Genomic DNA, 17,520 nt, shown 5'->3' with positions numbered 1-17,520 from the left:
TCGTGATGGAATCATTTGCTTCCACCATGGAAGAGGCCAAACCTCTCGCAGGCATCCTGGAGACCCCAGGGTGAAGTGATGGGGGAGGCATAAACAAGGTCTCTGTGGACCCAGCCCTGTAAGTGACCTGATCAGACCACTCCTTCCACACCTGATTCAGGGGCTAGGGAAAAGTCTTTCCTAAGTATTCTCACCTGAATATGAGCATGCCTTTACTAAAAAATTATTCAGCTGAGGTTGAATTACTTTGCACTTGTTCACATTGTTTTGTGGTTGCAATCTCATCAAGGTTATAAATCAGTTAAGATCAGAGACCACATCTTCTATTTCTTTTTTTTTTGAGACAAGGTCTCACTCCATCACCCATGAGTGCAGGGGTGCGATCATGGCTCACTGCAGCCTCTACCTCCTGGGCTCAAGGGATCTTCCCACTTCAGGTTTTCGAACAGCCAGGACTACAGGCATGTGCCACCATGCCCAGCTAATTTTTTTGTATTTTTGGTAGAGACGGGGTTTCATCATGTTGCCCAGGGTGCTCTCGAACTCCTGGGCTCAGGCAATCTGCCTGCCTCAGCCTCCCAAAGTGCTGGGCTGCACTCAGTCAAGTCTCCTATTTCTTTTGTGCCCCTTAGGATGAAGCTCTCTTTAAAGAGACACCAATAGTGCACCCTGAGTCACCTTGACAAAGGTGGGTCCAGAGGGAGGTGGGTAAGAAAAGACTTCCCGACTGCCCTCCCCATCCCTATGGGACCCAACTCACATTGTTGGCTTCTCGGACCAACCTCTGTTCATTGTACAATATATGGCGGATGCAGCGGACCAGCTCCATGGGGCAGCGGTCATACGTGTTCTGAAAGAATCCAACAGCAGACATCACTTTGTGCCACTCCACACTATGGGCCCTAACCATGCCTCAGGATGGGGAGCCTCCTGAGGGACCTCCTGAATCACAGGAGGCACTGTTCCTCCAATACCAACAGGAACAAGAAGGCACATCATGGAAATCCAATTGCAGTGAAAAGGTAAGATTGTTTTACTTCTTTTTTCTTTTTTTGAGACTGAGTCTCACTCTGTTGCCCAGGCTGGAGTGCAGTGGCACAACCTCGGGCTGCAACCTCTGCCTCCTGGGTTCAAGTAATTCTCCTGCCTTAGCCCCCCGAGTAGCTGGGATTACAGGGGCCCGCCACCACGCCTGGCTAATTTTTGTCTTTTTTAGTAGAGATGGGGTTCCACCATGTTGGCCAGGCTGGTCTCGAACTCCTGACCTCAGGTGATCCACCTGCCTTAGCCTCCCAAAGTGCTGTTTTACTTTTTGCATCTTAATTTGCCTAAAGTATCCGGGGAACATTCTTAAAAACGGAATAAATAAGTTTTAAAAGCCTCGCAAGAGGAGAAACTGGATGCCACTCTCAAATGGGCAATCAAAACTACTACCACCAATGAGGGGACGAGGGACACTGCCCCTCTCTGGATGTGATACCCGAGAAGGACAAGTCACCTACAATTGTCCCTTGGTATCTGTGGGGGCTGGTTCCAGGACCCACTTGGATACCAAAATCTGCAGATGCTCAAGTTCCTTATATAAAATGGCATCGTTTTGCACAGAATGCATACAATCCTCCCATACACTTTAAACCACCTATAGATTGCTTATACTATCTAATACAAAAGAAATGCTATGTAAATAGCTGTTCTGTCATATCTTTATTTGTATTTGTTTTTACTTTTTTTCTTTTCCTGAATATTTCTGAGCTGCGGTTGGTGGAATCAGAGGATGCAGAACCCATGGACATGGACAGCCAACTATATTTAGGAGTCTGCTCGGAGATGTGCAATGTTAACGTAATCATGAGGAAACATCAGACAAACCCCAAATGAGGAACATTTTATCTTTAAAAAGCAGGGGGTACATGAATTATTATTATTATTTTTTGAGATGGAATTTCACTCTTGTCACCCAGGCTGGAGTGCAATGGCACGGTCTCGGCTCACTGCAACCTCTGCCTCCCAGGTTTAAGCGATTCTCCTGCCTCAGCCTCCCAAGTAGCTGGGATTACAGATGTCCACTGCCACACCCAGTTAATTTCTGTATTTTTAGTAGAGATGGGGTTTCACCATGTTGGCCAGGCTGGTCTCGAACTCCTGACCTCAGATGATTCACCCGCCTCAGCCTCCCAAAGTGCTGGGATTACTGGTGTGAGCCACTGCACCCAGCCTACATTAATTATTTTAAAATGCCAATGTAATGAAAGACAAAGTAAGGTTGCAAAATGGTTCCAGATTAAAGGAGATTAAAGAGACATGATGACTAGATGCAGTATGTGATCTTGGGCTGGATTCTGGACTGCAGCGGGGAAAAATACCCTAAAGGACATGTTTGAATTAGTTGACAAAATGGAAATCCAGATGAGTACCTAAAAGTATTATATCAATGCTAAATTTAGTGAAGTTGATCAGTGTATTATAACCATGCAAGATAAGGTTCATTCTTAGAAAATGCACAGAGGGGCTGGGTGCGGTGGCTCATGCCTGTAATCCCAGCACTTTGGGAGGCCGAGGAGGGTGGATCACCTGAGGTCGGGAGTTCGAAACCAGCCTGACCAACATGGAGAAACCCCATCTCTACTAAAAATACAAAAATTAGGCGGGTGTGGTGGCATGCACCTGTAGTCCCAGCTACTCGGGAGGCTGAGGCAGGACAATCACTTGAACCCGGGAGGTGGAGGTTGCGGTGAGCCGAGACTGCGCCACTGCACTCCAGCCTGGGCAACAAGAGTGAAACTCCATCTCAAAAAAAAAAAAAAAAAAGACAATGCACAGAGGGACCGGGCATAGTGGCTCATGCCTATAATTTCAACACTTTGGGAGGCTGAGGTGGGCGGATCACCTGAGGTCAGGAGTTCAAGACCACTGTGGCCAACATGGCAAAACCCCATCTCCACTAAAAATACAAAAAAAAAAAAAAAAATTGCCAGGCATGGTGGCAGGAGCCTGTAATCCCAGCTACTTGAGAGGCTGAGGCAGAAGAATCGCTTGAACCCGGGAGGCAGAGGTTGCAGTGAGCTGAGATTGCTCCACTGCACTCCAGCCTGGGCGACAGAGCAAGACTCCGTCTCAAAAATAAACAAATAAATAAATAAATAGAAAATGCACAGAGGTACTTACTGGTGCAGGGACACAAGGTATGCAACTTACTCTCCAGTGACTGAAAAACATGTGTGTCGAGAGACAGCGAGGAGTATATGACAACATAAAAGTCAACAACAGGTGAATATGGGCATATGTGGGGAATCTTTGTATGATTCTTGTAACTTTCTGGAAGTTTGAAATTATTCTCAAATAAAAAGTAAAAAAAAAAAAAAAGACCAAAACCACACAACAAGAACCTTATGCACGTGTAACTCAACAATGCTGGACTGAAGGAGAGAAAGAAAGTCTCTACAGGAAGAAGACCCCCAAGGGAAGGTAATTAAGTGTGACCCCAGAGCCCACACCCACCTGGAGCTGCGTGGCATAGTGCCCCAGCTTGATCTTCAGTAAAAACCCATCTTCCCCCACCTGGTGCTCTGCCTTCTTCTGCAGCTCCTGCACCAGGCCCTCCAGGAGCTGGGTGGCCTTAATGTTCTCCTGTGGATTATCAAGATCTATTGAGTCCCTAGGGGAAAAAAATTACATAATCTGTATACATACATGCACGTGAGCCTGTATAAATGCAGCCTCAACACATCCTACTTTTTCTTCAACTAAAGTGATGTTTTTAATCCTCACTGCAAATTTTAAGAAACAGCCCAACCGAAATGGACTCAATGCCTACGTTAATCTATTTGTAATTTACTAAATAGTTGGATTATACAGTAGATTTCATTCTTTTAAAAAAAATTTTTTTTAACAATGTGCTGCCCTTCCTCCTTTCTCTCAATGATGTGCTTGGTGCTTATGCTATTTGCTCCGAGAAATGCAAGGAAAAGGAAAGGGTTCTGTGTACTCTGAAGGAAATAAGGACTTGGATAATTTCCTATTTATAGTTACCCCTCATGGGTGTAAAGGAGGCACAAGGCCAAGACTCTTCTACATGTCCTTTCCAGCCTCAAGGAGTTTGGTATCTGTGGGTTTCTTAGGTAGAGACAGGTGAAACAAGTTATTGCTATTTCTAAGAAGCCCTGGAAATGAGACATTCAGGCAGAGGGTGCCTACAAGAATTTATACGAGTCAGACATTCATATCACTAGTTGCAGACCCAGGACCTGAAGGCAATGCCAACTTTTCCAGTAAACAAGGGAAACCACGCTACAGACTTTGCATTGATTTCAAGCTACTGAACTGGTGACAGGGGGTTGGATGGTCTCCCTCCCTCCTTTCTTTCCTTCTTTCCTTCTTTCCTTCCTTCCTTCCTTCCCTTCCTTCCTTCCTTTCTACTACTTAGGCAACAATTGACACTGGGAAGTACCAAATTACTTACTCACTGAAGAAACCAAACAGCTGTCGGACTGAAATAACATTCAATAACTGCTGACTGGGTCTGGAGCCAAACAAGATAGTGGTAGCTAAAAGGCTCTGCCATCCCTAAATCCCTGAAGATAGCAACTAATTTCAAAAAAGAGGCACCAACAAGTGTATTAAAACAGTGAGACCGGCCGGGCGTGGTGGCTCACGCCTGTGATCCTAGCACTTTGGGAGGCCGAGGCAGGTGGATTACCTGAGCTCAGGAGTTGGAGATCAGCCTGAGCAACACGGTGAAACCCCATCTCTACTAAAACACAAAAGAAATTATCCGGGCGTGGCGGCATGTGCCTGTAGTCCCAGCTACTTGGGAGGCTGAGGCAGGAGAACTGCTTGAACCCAGGAGGTGGAGGTTGCAGTGAGCCAAGATTGCGCCACTGCACTCCAGCCTGGGTGACAAAGCAAGACTCTCTCTACGAAAACACAACAAAACGAAACAAAAAAAGCAGTGATACCATAGTCCATCAAATAGTACACCCCAATCTGCGCCTTGAGAGGACAGTTAAAGCAAGTCAGATTCTAAATATGTGTGCCCTATGTATTAAATAAAATACGTATTAAATGAAAGGCTGGAAGGAATGAGGGCAGCCCTGCACCTCTGTTTCAACTGGCAACAATGCCCTTGGTCTGGAAACCCACTCTTTTTCTTTGAGACGAAGTCTCACTCTGTCGCCCAGGCTGGGATGCAGTAGCACGATCTTAGCTCACTGCAACCTCTGCCTCCCGGGTTCAAGTGATTCTCCTGCCTCAGCCTCCCAAGTAGCTGGAATTACAGGCGTGCACCACCACGCCTGGCTAATTTTTGTATTTTTAATAGAGACAGGGTTTTACCATGTTGGCCAGGCTGGTCTCAAACTCCTGATCTCAAGTGATCCACCCACCTCAGCCTCCCAAAGTGCTGGGATTACAGGCGTGAGCCACCGCGCCCGGCCAGGAGCCCACTCTTAAAAGGATCCAGTCTCTGAGCAAAACTCACAGAAGTCAGGTATTGGTTCTTTACTTGAAACCTTAATTCTCTGTTAAAAAAAAAAAAGACTTGTTTAGATGGCTTAAACATAAAGAACTAAAGATTTGGCAGGGCCCGGTGGCTCAAGCTTTTAATCCCAGCACTTTGGGAGGCCGAAATGGGCAGATCACAAGGTCAGGAGTTAGAGACCAGCCTGGCCAACATGATGAAACCCCGTCTCTATTAAAAATACAAAAATTAGCTCGGTGTGGTGGCGGGCACCTGTAGTCCCAGCTACTCGGGAAGCTGAGGCAGGAGAATTGCTTGAACCCGGGAGGCGGAGATTGCAGTGAGCCGAGATCACGCCACTGCAGCCTGGTGACAGAGCGAGACTCCATCTCAAAAAAAAAAAGAATTGAAAATTCTTCATTAAAATCTTTATATTCTGAAGAAAACCAAAGCTAAAAAAATTTCAAGTTTTCCTTAATATCAACACAAGTCTTTTAATTCATTCAGTGAGAACACCAAATGAGAACTCTGCTAAGTGAAATCTGAAATTAACAGCAACTTCCTACTCATGTTTTTCTAAATCCTCCACATCAGAAAACAGGAGAGAAAATGAAAAGGGAGTGGAAAGCACTAAACGAGGTACAGCTGACATTCTCATATTTAGCTAATTTTTTTCCCTCACTTAATTACATGAAGTTGAGTTTTTTTTTAATTGCCTAGAAAATTGCCTTTCTTCGGTGATCTTTAGTTTCTGAACAGAAATTTGCTACTAACACGCATTGCGATTATTCTAAGGCAACATTACAGACAGGTATATGGCCCTTTGCAAATAGCAGCATCAAAGCTGGTTCTCTCAGGGACTGTCAAAGAGGACCCATGGCTAAGACGGTGAGGCTTGAAGTATCAAATGATATGTCAGATCGACTGACAGACTGTAACCAACCAGCAAGCTCCCAGACCTTGAGCGGAGCAGTGTACATCCTGCTGCCTGGTGTGTAATAGTGATACCAATTAAAAACCTGTGCTGTTAGTCGACTGCACTGTACTAATTCTAAAAGAAATTTAAAACAACTCTCCCCTCCCCCAAGTATGTAATCAGTAATCTGGAAAATAAAGAAAAATTAAAATGCTTATCAAATCTACCACCAGAATGTAATTAGTGTTAACATTTGGGTATATTTTCGTTTAGTTTAGTTTTTTTTTTTTTTAAAGGCAGTCTCACTCTGTTGCCCAGGCTGGAGTGCAGTAGTGCAATCTCGGCTCACTGCAACCTCTGCCTCCCGACTTCAAGCGATTCTCATGCTTTAGCCTCCAGAGTAGCTGGGATTACAGGCGCCCGTCACCACGCCCAACTAATTTTTTGTATTTTCAGTAGAGATGGGATTTTGCCATGTTGGCCAGGCTTGTCTCAGAACTCCTGGCCTCAAGTGATCTGCCTGCCTTGGCCTCCCAAAGTGCTGGGATTACAGGCATGAGCCACAACACCCACTCAATTTTCTTTTAGTCTTTATGTGTATATATAAAATACATATAAATTAAAAACACCAATGTCTCCACTGTTAAATTATTAATTTTTAGTTTTTTGTTAGATGTAAACTTATTAAGAAATGTAAAATAATTTATATTTAATAAACTATAAGAAATAAATTATAATTAAATTATATGCATATTCACACCTATCTGCCCCATTAAACACTAAATTATTATTATTATTTTTTGACATAGGATCTTGCTATGTTGCCTAGGCTGGCCTCAAACTGCTGGGGTCAAGCAATCCTCCCACCTCAGCATCCTGGGTAGCTGGGATTATAGGTGTGCACCACCACGTCCAGTGAAACACTGAATTATTTGGAGATGAGGGCTTTAATTTTGTTTGTTTGTTTGTTTGTTTTGAGACAGGGTCTCACTCTGTTGCTTAGGCTGGAATGTAGTGGTGTGATCATGGGTTACAGCAACCTTTGCCTCCCAGGCTCAAGTGATCCTCCCACCTCAGCCTCCCGAGTAGCTGGTACTACAGGTGCACACCACCACACCTGGCTAATTTTTGTATTTTGTACAGAGACAGGGTTTTGCTATGTTGCTCAGGCCTTCCTTGAACTCCTGGGCTCAAGCAGTACACCTGCCTTGGCCTCCCAAAGTGTTGGGATTACAACACTATGTTGGGCTTTAATTTTTTTCATATAAATTCTACTACTTAGGACACTGCTAGGCATCCCATGGGCACTCGAAACATATTTGTTGGCTGCTCTTTCTTAGCAGTAATATTCTAATGCTTTTAGACAGTATTTACTATTAAAGGGAACAAATCCTGTTTTAAAAATCCCAAGAGTTATTCCATCCCCTCAATCTAAGATGGGCTTAAATACCTTTCACCTATAAAAAGAAAAAAAATTTTTAAATACCTTTTTATGGATCACATTTAAAAATGTTTAAAAATACAACTTTGAAAGTTGCCATCATGACATCTTTCTAACCAAACTCCAATATTCTTGTGTTTCACAAAATATGATGCAAACATCCTTGTTCACCTACCATGCTTGGCTTTCAATCCACTGGGATAAATAATGCCGCACCTCAATGGGAAAATGCTGGCCATATAACGCTTGCATCTGATGAAGGGCTTCTCCTTGGAGCTGCTGAGCTTGTATCCACACAGCCATGCTTTACAATCTGTTGAACAAACAATCAGTGCTTTGGGTGTTTTTTCTTTATTTTCCCCTTACATCCACCAGAGTAAATATTCACTTAGTTACCAAGGTAAATGTTTTATTTTATTATTTATTTTTATTTTTTTGAGACAGAGTCTCGCTCTGCCACCCAAGCTGGAGTGCAGTGGCACAATCTTGGCTCACTACAACCTCCGCCTCCCCGGTTCAAATGATTCTCCTGTCTCAGCCTCCTAAGTAGCTGGGATTACAGGGGCACACTACCATGCTTGGTTAATTTTTGTATTTTTAGTAGAGATGGGGTTTCACTGTGTTGGCCAGGCTGGTCTCGAACTCCTGACCTTAAGTGATCCTCCCACCTCAGCCTCCTAAAGTGCTGGGATTACAGGCGTGAGCCACCATGTTTGGCCAAAGTAAATGTTTTTAGCCCTTTTGGTAGACTAAAGACAATATTCTTGAACTGAATTTTAACTTTAAAATGTTTTCAAAATGTAGACACTCAGCCTGGCCATGGAAAGATACACAGCTGGGTCTATGAAGCTCTGACTATGAAATGTACTAAGGTCTTATAAGCAAAAGTACAAAAGGAGTATTAGGGAAAGAATTGCTAACTTTGACATCATAGACATATTCTTTACTTTTGTTCAAAATTGTCAGCCATGGTAAGCAGCATTTCAACAGTAATAAATAATTAGCAGAGAGTTTTTTTTTTTTTTTTTGAGACAGAGTCTTGCTCTGTTGCCCAGACTGGAGGGCAGTGGCAAGATCTCGGCTCACTGCAACCTCTGCCTCCCGGGTTCAAGCAATTCTACTGCCTCAGCCTCCCAAGTAGCTGAGATTACAGGTGCCCGCCACCACACCCAGCTAATTTTTGTATTTTCAGTAGAGATGGGGTTTCACCATGTTGGCCAGGATGGTCTCGAACTCCTGACCTCAAGTGATCCATCTCAGCCTCCCAAAGGGCTGGGCTTATAGGTGTCAGCCACTGCGCCCAGCTGAGAGATTTTTTTTAAAAAATCACTTGTTTTAGATTTGGTATTTTGACTTCAGAAATATAATAAACATATGCCATTTTGAAAAAGCCCAGTAAAAGAAAAGTGAAAATATCTGAAGTATTGATTGAACCCTATGCATTATCACTAGTTACCTAAGCAGCAATGCTTTGCACACAAAGAGCACAGATTTATCTGGAAAAATGCCCCAAGGTTCACCTCCTGAGTTACTGCTAAGGAATTTATGAAGCAATGTTGTTAAATTATAGCATTTACAAATCTTTCAGACACAAAAACAATACATTCCACCTAAGAGTTGGAAATATGAACCATTATACTCCAATAGCAGGTAGTTTCTTTCTTTTTTTTTTTTTTTAATTTGAGACGGAGTCTTGCTCTGTTGCCCAGGCTGGAGTGCCGTGACGCGATCTCAGCTCACTGCTAGCCCCGCCTCCCGGGTTCACGCCATTCTCCTGCCGCAGCCTCCCGAGTAGCTGGGACTACAGGCGCCCGCCACCACGCCCGGATAATTTTTTGTATTTTTAGTAGAGACGGGGTTTCACCGTGTTAGCCAGGATGGTCTCGATCTCCTGACCTCGTGATCCGCCCACCTCAGCCTCCCAAAGTGCTGGAATTACAGGTGTGAGCCACTGCACCCAGCCGGTAGTTTCTTTTTTTAACATGCTCTTGATTTTTTAAAAAACGGCTTTATAAAACTACCATGATGCCCCCCTCAGACTCACCTGACAATTTTTAACTCATTTGGCAGATGCTCTTTGAGTTTAACCAGATTAGGGCAGAAACATTTGGGTAGACTGGGAAGGGACTTCAAGTAACTCTAAGGACTGAAAATGAATCTTGCTCTAACACTATTTTCCATAATGTAGAGTTTGGTATAAGGCAGGGTTATCTTGAATTCCATCCCACATGATTTGGCTACTGATTTGCACAATTCTTCTAAGAACTAGGTTACAGTTAGGGGCCGGTGACTTGGACTTGGATTTTGTTTACTACCAGAGACTGCACAAGTGTGTTAGGAAATAAAAATCTCTTCTGTTAGTTGTAGTTGTCTGATCACGTAACACTGGGCTATTTATGGGACAAGTCAGTTAGCCAACAATGAGGTGTAGGGGAGTGCCAGTTATCTATTTTAGACTAGTGCAATGCTATAGAACACTTGAGAAGTGTATTATTTAGGGCTTTTAGGCATTAAGGCTGGGATCACTGTAGACCCAATTTGACCCAAGACATCAAATTTCAGTGGTTGTGAGTTCACCAAAACACCTAGATAAAAGAGCTCTCTCCAGAAGCAATTCCACTTTATAATCAAACACTGGAAGTCACTTAACTGCACAATATATTTTTTAATCAAATAAATTATATCGCAAGATTTTGGAAAACCAGAACAGATACCAAATCATGATTTTTGGATGAAGGATAAGGAATGGATGGCCAGGCATGGTGGCTCACGCTTGTAATCCCAGCACTTCGGGAGGCTGAGGTGGGTGGATCACCTGAGGTCAGGAGTTCGAGACCAGCCTGGCCAACATGGCGAAACCCCGTCTCTACTAAAATTAGAAAACAATTAGCCAGGTGTGGTGGCATGCGTCTATAATTCCAGCTACTTGGGAGGCTGAGGCAGGAGAATCGCTTGAATCTGGGAGGCAGAGGTGGCAGTGAGCCGAGATTACATCACTGAACTCCAGCCTGGCAAGAGAGCCAGATTTTGTCTCAAGAAAAAAAATTATATAAGGGATGGATGAATGAAGGTGCTTAGGCACTTAAGTATATGGAAGAGTGATAAAAGAATGAAGAGAAGAATCTAGGTGTTAGTATTCCTAAGTAGTAAAGAGTAAGAAGTAGGCCCTCACCATAGCTCTCAATGAATATGTGAGTGATACCAACAGATACAAAAATTCTCTTGCATCTGCATTCATTAGGTGAATTGACTTCAGAGACAAAAGAAGGAAAGCTATGAAAACTTTTATCTCCCCAGAGACTCCTTCCCAGCCCACTCAAATAAAACGGCATTCTGGTCACTCTCTATCCTCTTAATCTGCTTTATTTTTCTTATCATTTATCAATTCCTGATATTGATCATATATTTGCTTACTGACTTCCCACCAGAGTGAAATCACCATGAACACAATGACTTTGTTTTGTTCACTGTGCTTTCTCCTGGGTCTAGAACGGTACCTGGCACATAAGCATCATAATTTTTTTGTTGCATAAATGAATGTATACACACAATTTGACCGATTCTATTGGCTCTTTTCAAAGTTATAATTGAACAACATATCAGTATGAAACACCAAGGCATGAAAATGGAACAGATTTCCATTTAAATAATCAATTACAATTTTTTTTTTTTTTGAGACGGAGTCTCGCTCTGTCGCCCAGACTGGAGTGCAGATATCTCAGCTCACTGCAGCCTTTGCCTCCCGGGTTCAAGCAATTCTCCTGCCTCAGCCTCCCAAGTAGCTGGGACTACAGGCACACACCGCCACGCCCAGCTAAATTTGGTATTTTTAGTAGAGATGGGGTTTCACCATGTTGGCCAGGATGGTCTTGGTCTCCTGACCTCGTGATCTGCCCTCCTCGGCCTCCCAAAGTGCTGGGATTACAGGCGTGAGCCACCACGCTCGGCCAGGAGCACATCTTATTCACGACTGTGTCCCCAGTGTCTAGTACGGTGGCTTGCCTATGGAAAGTGGTCAAAAAATACTTGCGGAGCGAATAAATACACAAACAAATATTTAACATTCCCTGCTGGTCAAGCATATTTAGGAGCCTATTACTGTTTTAGGAAAGAAATACTGTGGTGATATACTATGCATGTAGGGGTATTAAAAAATGTCACTCTATTTTGCCTTAAATTTTAGATTATTTCTTAGTTTTCATCAAAGACTAGAATGCTGAGCTCTTAGAATTTGTAGAATATTTTTATGATTCTAGTTATGAACATGCCATAATAATTATTTTCTAAAATAGCATCCCATTTGAAGGATAATAGCTGGTAAATACCAAGTGGCAATCACCTTATTTTGATAAATACAATATAGTTTCACTACACATAAGTGCTTTGATAGAGCTGGAGAGTAGATTCTGCTCACTGCTATTCAAAAGTGTAAAATAAAAGTACACTAACTAGTACAGAGTCATTTTTATTTTACTGTTAAACTGAAAATTATCTATATGTGAAATATGAGATGACTTACTGAGATTATCATTATAAATTCTAAATACCCAGTTTAGGAAAAAACCAACTGTTCTCCCAGTTACGTGAATAACACCTAGAAGCTATGTAGTGGTTTTTTGTTTGTTTGTTTTTTGAGACGGAGTCTCACTCTGTCGCCTAGGCTGGAGTGCAGTGGCATGATCTCGGCTCACTGCAGCCTCCGCCTCCCGAGTTCAAGCGATTCTCCTGCCTCAGCCTCCTGAGTACCTGGGACTACAGGCACTCACCACCACGCCTGGCTAATTTTTTTTAGTAGAGATGGGGTTTCACCATGTTGGCCAGGTTGGTCTTGAACTACTGACCTCAGGTGACCTGCCCGCCTCGGCCTCCCAAAGTGCTGGGATTACAGGCGTGAGCCAGCGTGCCTGGCAGCTAAGTAGTATTTTTCTTCATACATGTCAGAACTCTTCACCCCATTATCAGGCTATGTCCACATGCCTGATATGATTAGCATTCATCTAACCGGCATTCATCCTTCTAACTGGCATTCATCTAGCCATCGAACGCTACTCTGCATCCACAAAGACTGTACCTCTGTCCCCAGTACCCGCCCTCTTCTGCTTATTTACGGGCAGCTCCAATTTCAGTGCGTGATGCTCAGACAAGGGAAGTGGTTTGTTCTTTGGTAAATCATCACAGGGGATTCTCTAAAGACTGGGAAATGGATTCACAATCTTATTTTTAGGCCAAAGATGAGAACTATTTGAGCTCGGCTGAGTTGCACTCTGTGTTCACAGACATTTCAGAACAACCTAAGACAGCCCTGGATGCAGAACCCTGTACTTTCTGAAGGCATAAAGCACCTACCTCAACCTTATATATCTGGATATACCCATGGGCTTGGAGAGCCAAATAAATCAGTCGGGCCCTCAGGCACTTGTTAATAAAAGTTTCAAAGTCTAATAGCTCATAATGTTACAGGCTTACTGAAAACCATAAAAATGAATGTCCACCACATAAATAAATGATATAAGTGAGTGGGATTTGGAATAATTTTGTCTCAGTCATAAATATCTTTTCTCAGATGCTTTTCCTTTCTAAAAGTAAAATATAAACTATAACAAAGAAAAACATTACTCTCTCTCTGAAGACTTGTAGAACACTGTGACCAAGGTCTTGCCCTAGCTAAACTGCAGTGGAGAGTAGTGTCTGACATTAGAAGGCCCACCGTGTATCTGCCAACTCAGTGAATGAATTCTAGCGTGGGGTGGGAGTAGGGGGTTAATATGAATAATATTATGCATAATATGAATAATATGAATCCAGTAGATTTGGTCTGCTGGATTCATATGTATAATTTAAAGCATTTTGTAATTCCGATTCTCCATCCTACCCCCCATCCCAGGGCCAAAGTCTCTAAGCTGGGGTTAAACTTTTAGAGATGATGCTGAACTCACCTAAATACGGTTCTGCCAAAGACAGCCTGTTAAGCCTCTCTGTGCCTCAGTTTTCTTATTTGTACAATGGGAATAATAATACTTATGCCCCTTAGGGGGCTGCTGTAAGAATGAATTAGTTTTATGTACATACCTAAAACAGTATCTAGCTAAGAGCAGGTGCTCTGTAAGTACTCACTACTGTTCTTACTGTTACCTTAAACTTACAAAACCGGCTTCTTTCTCCCATCTCTAATTTTAACTCAATTTAATAAACTTTCCAAAAATCAATCCTCCACAAATAGCTCTTGCTATCCTTCTCCTTAACCAATATCCTCCAGTATAAACTTTTCTATCCATCCATCCATCCATCCATCCATCCATCCATCCATCCATCCGAGACACGGTCTTACTCCATCACTCAGGCTGGAGTGCAGTGGTGTGATCATGGTTCACTGCAGCCTCAAACTCCTGGGCTTGAGGGATACTCCTACCTCAGCCACCCAAGTAGCTAGGACTGTGGGCACATGCCATCACACCTGGCTAATTAAAGAAAAAAACTTTTTTTTTTTTTTTTTTTTTGTAGAGACAAGGTCTTACTATGTTGCCCAGGCTGGTCTCAAACTCCTCACCTCAAGTGATCCTCCCAAGTCAGCCTCCCCCAGAGTGCTGGGATTAGAGGCACAAGCCATTGTGCCTGGCCTTTTTTTTTTTTTTTTTTAAGGCAGAGCCTCGTTCTGTCACCCAGGCTGGAGTGCAGTGGCGTGACCTGGGCTCACTGCAACCTCCGCCTCCCGGGTTTAAGCAATTATCTGCCTCAGCCTCCTAAGCAGCTGGGATTACAGCTGCCCGCCACCACGCCTGGCTAATTTTGTATTTTTAGTAGAGATGGAGTTTCACCATCTTGGCCAGGCTGGTCTTGAACTTCTGACCTTCTGATCCACCCACCTCGGCCTCCCAAAGTGCTGGGATTACAGGCTGTGCTGGGCCCTTTTAAAAGATGGTATTCCTATTTCTTAATCAATTTCACTGGCACAAAGACTTCTGCAGACAGGAACTCTTGGGAGGTGGTGGTGGAAAGGCACCATGAAGTCTGTTCTCTCATCTTTGAATGAAAGAATGGAGAATTGTGAAGGGTGAGGGTGGTACAGTAACAGCAAGGCTTTGATTTTGCCCTATGCATACTAAACTCTTAAAAAAAAAAGAAAAAAGAAGAGGCCAGGTGCGGTGGCTCATGCCTGTAATCCCAGCACTCTGGGAGGCCGAGGCGGGTGGATCACGAGGTCAAGAGATCGAGACCATCCTGGCCAAAATGGTGAAAACCCATCTCTACTAAAAATACAAAAATTAGCTGGGCGTGGTGCCATGCTCCTGTAGTCCCAGCTACTCAGGAGGCTGAGGCAGAAGAATCGCTTGAACCCAGGAGGCAGAGGTTGCAGTGAGCCAAGATCATGCCACTGCACTCCAAGCTGGCGACAGAGCAAGACTCTGTCTCAAAAAAAAAAAAAAAAAAAAAAAAAAGGAGAAGAAAACTACCTATTCCATTCCTTCCAATATGTTGTTGAACAGAGAGGACTAAGCCAGCAGGGAGCCATGCCTTTACCTATTCCTTCCAAGGACATATCTGACTTTTAATAATTAAAGTACAAAAAACAACTAATGAAATTTGAAGTTTTCATTTATTATACTGCTTTATGAATTATTAGCAACAAATATTTCAATTCATCTAATAAATAAAAATAAACTTCAGAAATAGGATAAGAAATAAATAACATTTATCAGTGTTATTATTATCCCCCATCCAGATTTAAGAGCTAGCTAAGCACTTACTATATTACTTATAACAAGTGCTTTTATGAATCTACTCTTTATCCTAAATCCCTCAGACATAGGCACTATTATTATCCCCGTTATGGATGAGGAAATTGAGGGTCATCAAGATTAAGTAGAATTGTAACATGGTGAAACAGTTTTGGAAAACTATCTGGCAATTGTACAAAAGGGTAAACATAGAGTTACTACATTATCCAGTAGTTCCACTCCTGGGTATATGCCTAAGAGAAGTGAAAACATGTGTCCCCAGAAAGTGGGTACACAGGCCAGGTGCAGTGGCTCACGCCTGTAATCCCAGCACTTTGGGACGCTGAGGCGGGTGGATCACCTGAGGTCAGGAGCTCGAGACCAGCCTGGCCAACATGGCGAAACCCCATCTCTACTAAAAATTAAAAAAGAAAAAAATGAGCCGGGCACAGTGGCGGGTGCCTGTAATCCCAGCTATTTGGGAGACTGAGGCAGGGGAATTGCTTGAATCTGGGAGGTGGAGGTTGCAGTGAGCCGAGATCTGTGCCACTGCACTCCAGCCTGGATGACAGGGCAAGCACAGCAAGACTCTGTCTCAAAAACAAAGCAAAACAAAAAACAGGTACACAAATGTTCACAGCTGCATTATTCATAATCACCTTATAATCGCCCCAAAGTGGAAACAACTCAAATGTCCACCAAAGGATAAACAGATAAATATGGATAGGAATGGATAAATACAATGAATAAAATGGAATATTATGCAGATGTTAAAAAGGAATGAAGTACTGACACATGCTACAGTGTGGATGACCTTGAAATAATTATGTAAAGTGAAAGGCATGCAAGGGAACATACTGTAAATTCCATTTTTATGAAATATCCGGAATAGGCAAATCCATAGAGACGGAAAATAGATTGTTGGTTGCCAAGGGCTGAGGGGAGGGAGAAATGGGGAATGATTGCTAAAAGGTAAGGGCTTTTTGAGGGGATGATGAAAATGTTCCGGAATTAGATAGTGGTGATAATTGTATAACTCTGAGAATATACTTCAAAGGGTGAATTTTATAGTGCGTGATTATATCTCAGTAAAGCTATTTTTAAAAAGAGAAAGAGGTGAAACACTTGCTCCAGGGTCGGTCCATACTACTAAGGGGTACTATCTGGGCTGGACCTACCTGAGAACCTGCACTTACTTGCACCACTGCACCAGGCTGCATGCATGTTGAGGACTTAAGGTGGTTTGCCATTTTCTATGTACTTTTCTGCCTGTTTGTTATATTTCATAATTTAAAGAGAGCAAAGAATGAAAAATTAAAGTAAGAAACCTAATACTGAGGGGCTCTGATTTTGGCAAAGGCTAGGGCTGGGTGACAGATCAAAGAGATGACGTATAAACATTGCTTCTGATCTGAAAAGTACAAGGCAAGGAGCCAGGGTTCAAAACTGTTAAACCTATCAGCTCCAGTGAATGACTAAGGATTCTGTACCGAATATAAAGAGCAAGTTCCAGCCAGGCGTGGTGGCTCATGCTTGTAATCCCATACTTTGTGAGGCAGAGGCGGGCAGATCACCTGAGGTCGGGAGTTCAAGACCAGCCTGACCAACATGGAGAAACCCTGTCTCTACTAAAAATACAAAAAATTAGCCAGGCGTGGTGGTGCATGCCTGTAATCCCAGCTACTTGGGATGCTGAGGCAGGAGAATCGCTTGAACCTGGGAGGTGGAAGTTGCGGTGAGCTGAGATCGCACCATTGCACTCCAGCATTGGCAACAAGAGTGAAACTCCATCTCAAAAAAAAAAAAAAAAAGAGCAAATTCCCTAATTATGTTTACTGCTTTACTGTTGATACCAACATTATTAAATATATTAAATGGTGGTGGTCACCTAGTACGGCAATTTTTTTTTTTTTTTTTTTGAGACAGAGTCTTGCTCTGTCACCCAGGCTGGAGTGCAGTGGCATGATCTTGGCTCACTGCAACCTCTGCCTCC

General features: G+C 43.0%; 1 protein-coding gene across 5 annotated transcripts in view; it reads right to left on the bottom strand.

Annotated features, from left to right (window-relative positions):
* LOC100989105 (signal transducer and activator of transcription 5B) overlaps positions 1 to 17,520 on the bottom strand; it is an 88,621-nt gene that overhangs the window by 24,673 nt on the left and 46,428 nt on the right. For 3 of the 5 annotated variants that reach the window (XM_055102059.3, XM_034941835.3, XM_055102060.2), the window contains exons 2-4: positions 7,988 to 8,125; positions 3,499 to 3,655; positions 761 to 850 (exon numbers count right to left, since the gene is read on the bottom strand). In XM_055102059.3, the coding sequence (XP_054958034.2) occupies positions 761 to 850; positions 3,499 to 3,655; positions 7,988 to 8,115 (375 nt within the window). In that variant the 5' untranslated portion in view covers positions 8,116 to 8,125. The remainder of the gene's footprint in view (positions 1 to 760; positions 851 to 3,498; positions 3,656 to 7,987; positions 8,126 to 17,520) is intronic. The other 2 variants (XM_063599038.1, XM_055102061.2) reach the window with 1 other exon arrangement.

The sequence above is a fragment of the Pan paniscus genome, chromosome 19 (genome assembly GCF_029289425.2).
Source record: "Pan paniscus chromosome 19, NHGRI_mPanPan1-v2.0_pri, whole genome shotgun sequence".
NCBI lineage: Eukaryota > Metazoa > Chordata > Mammalia > Primates > Hominidae > Pan > Pan paniscus.
Note: the sequence above shows the minus strand (reverse complement) of the source record. Positions and strands in the feature narration are given on the sequence as shown.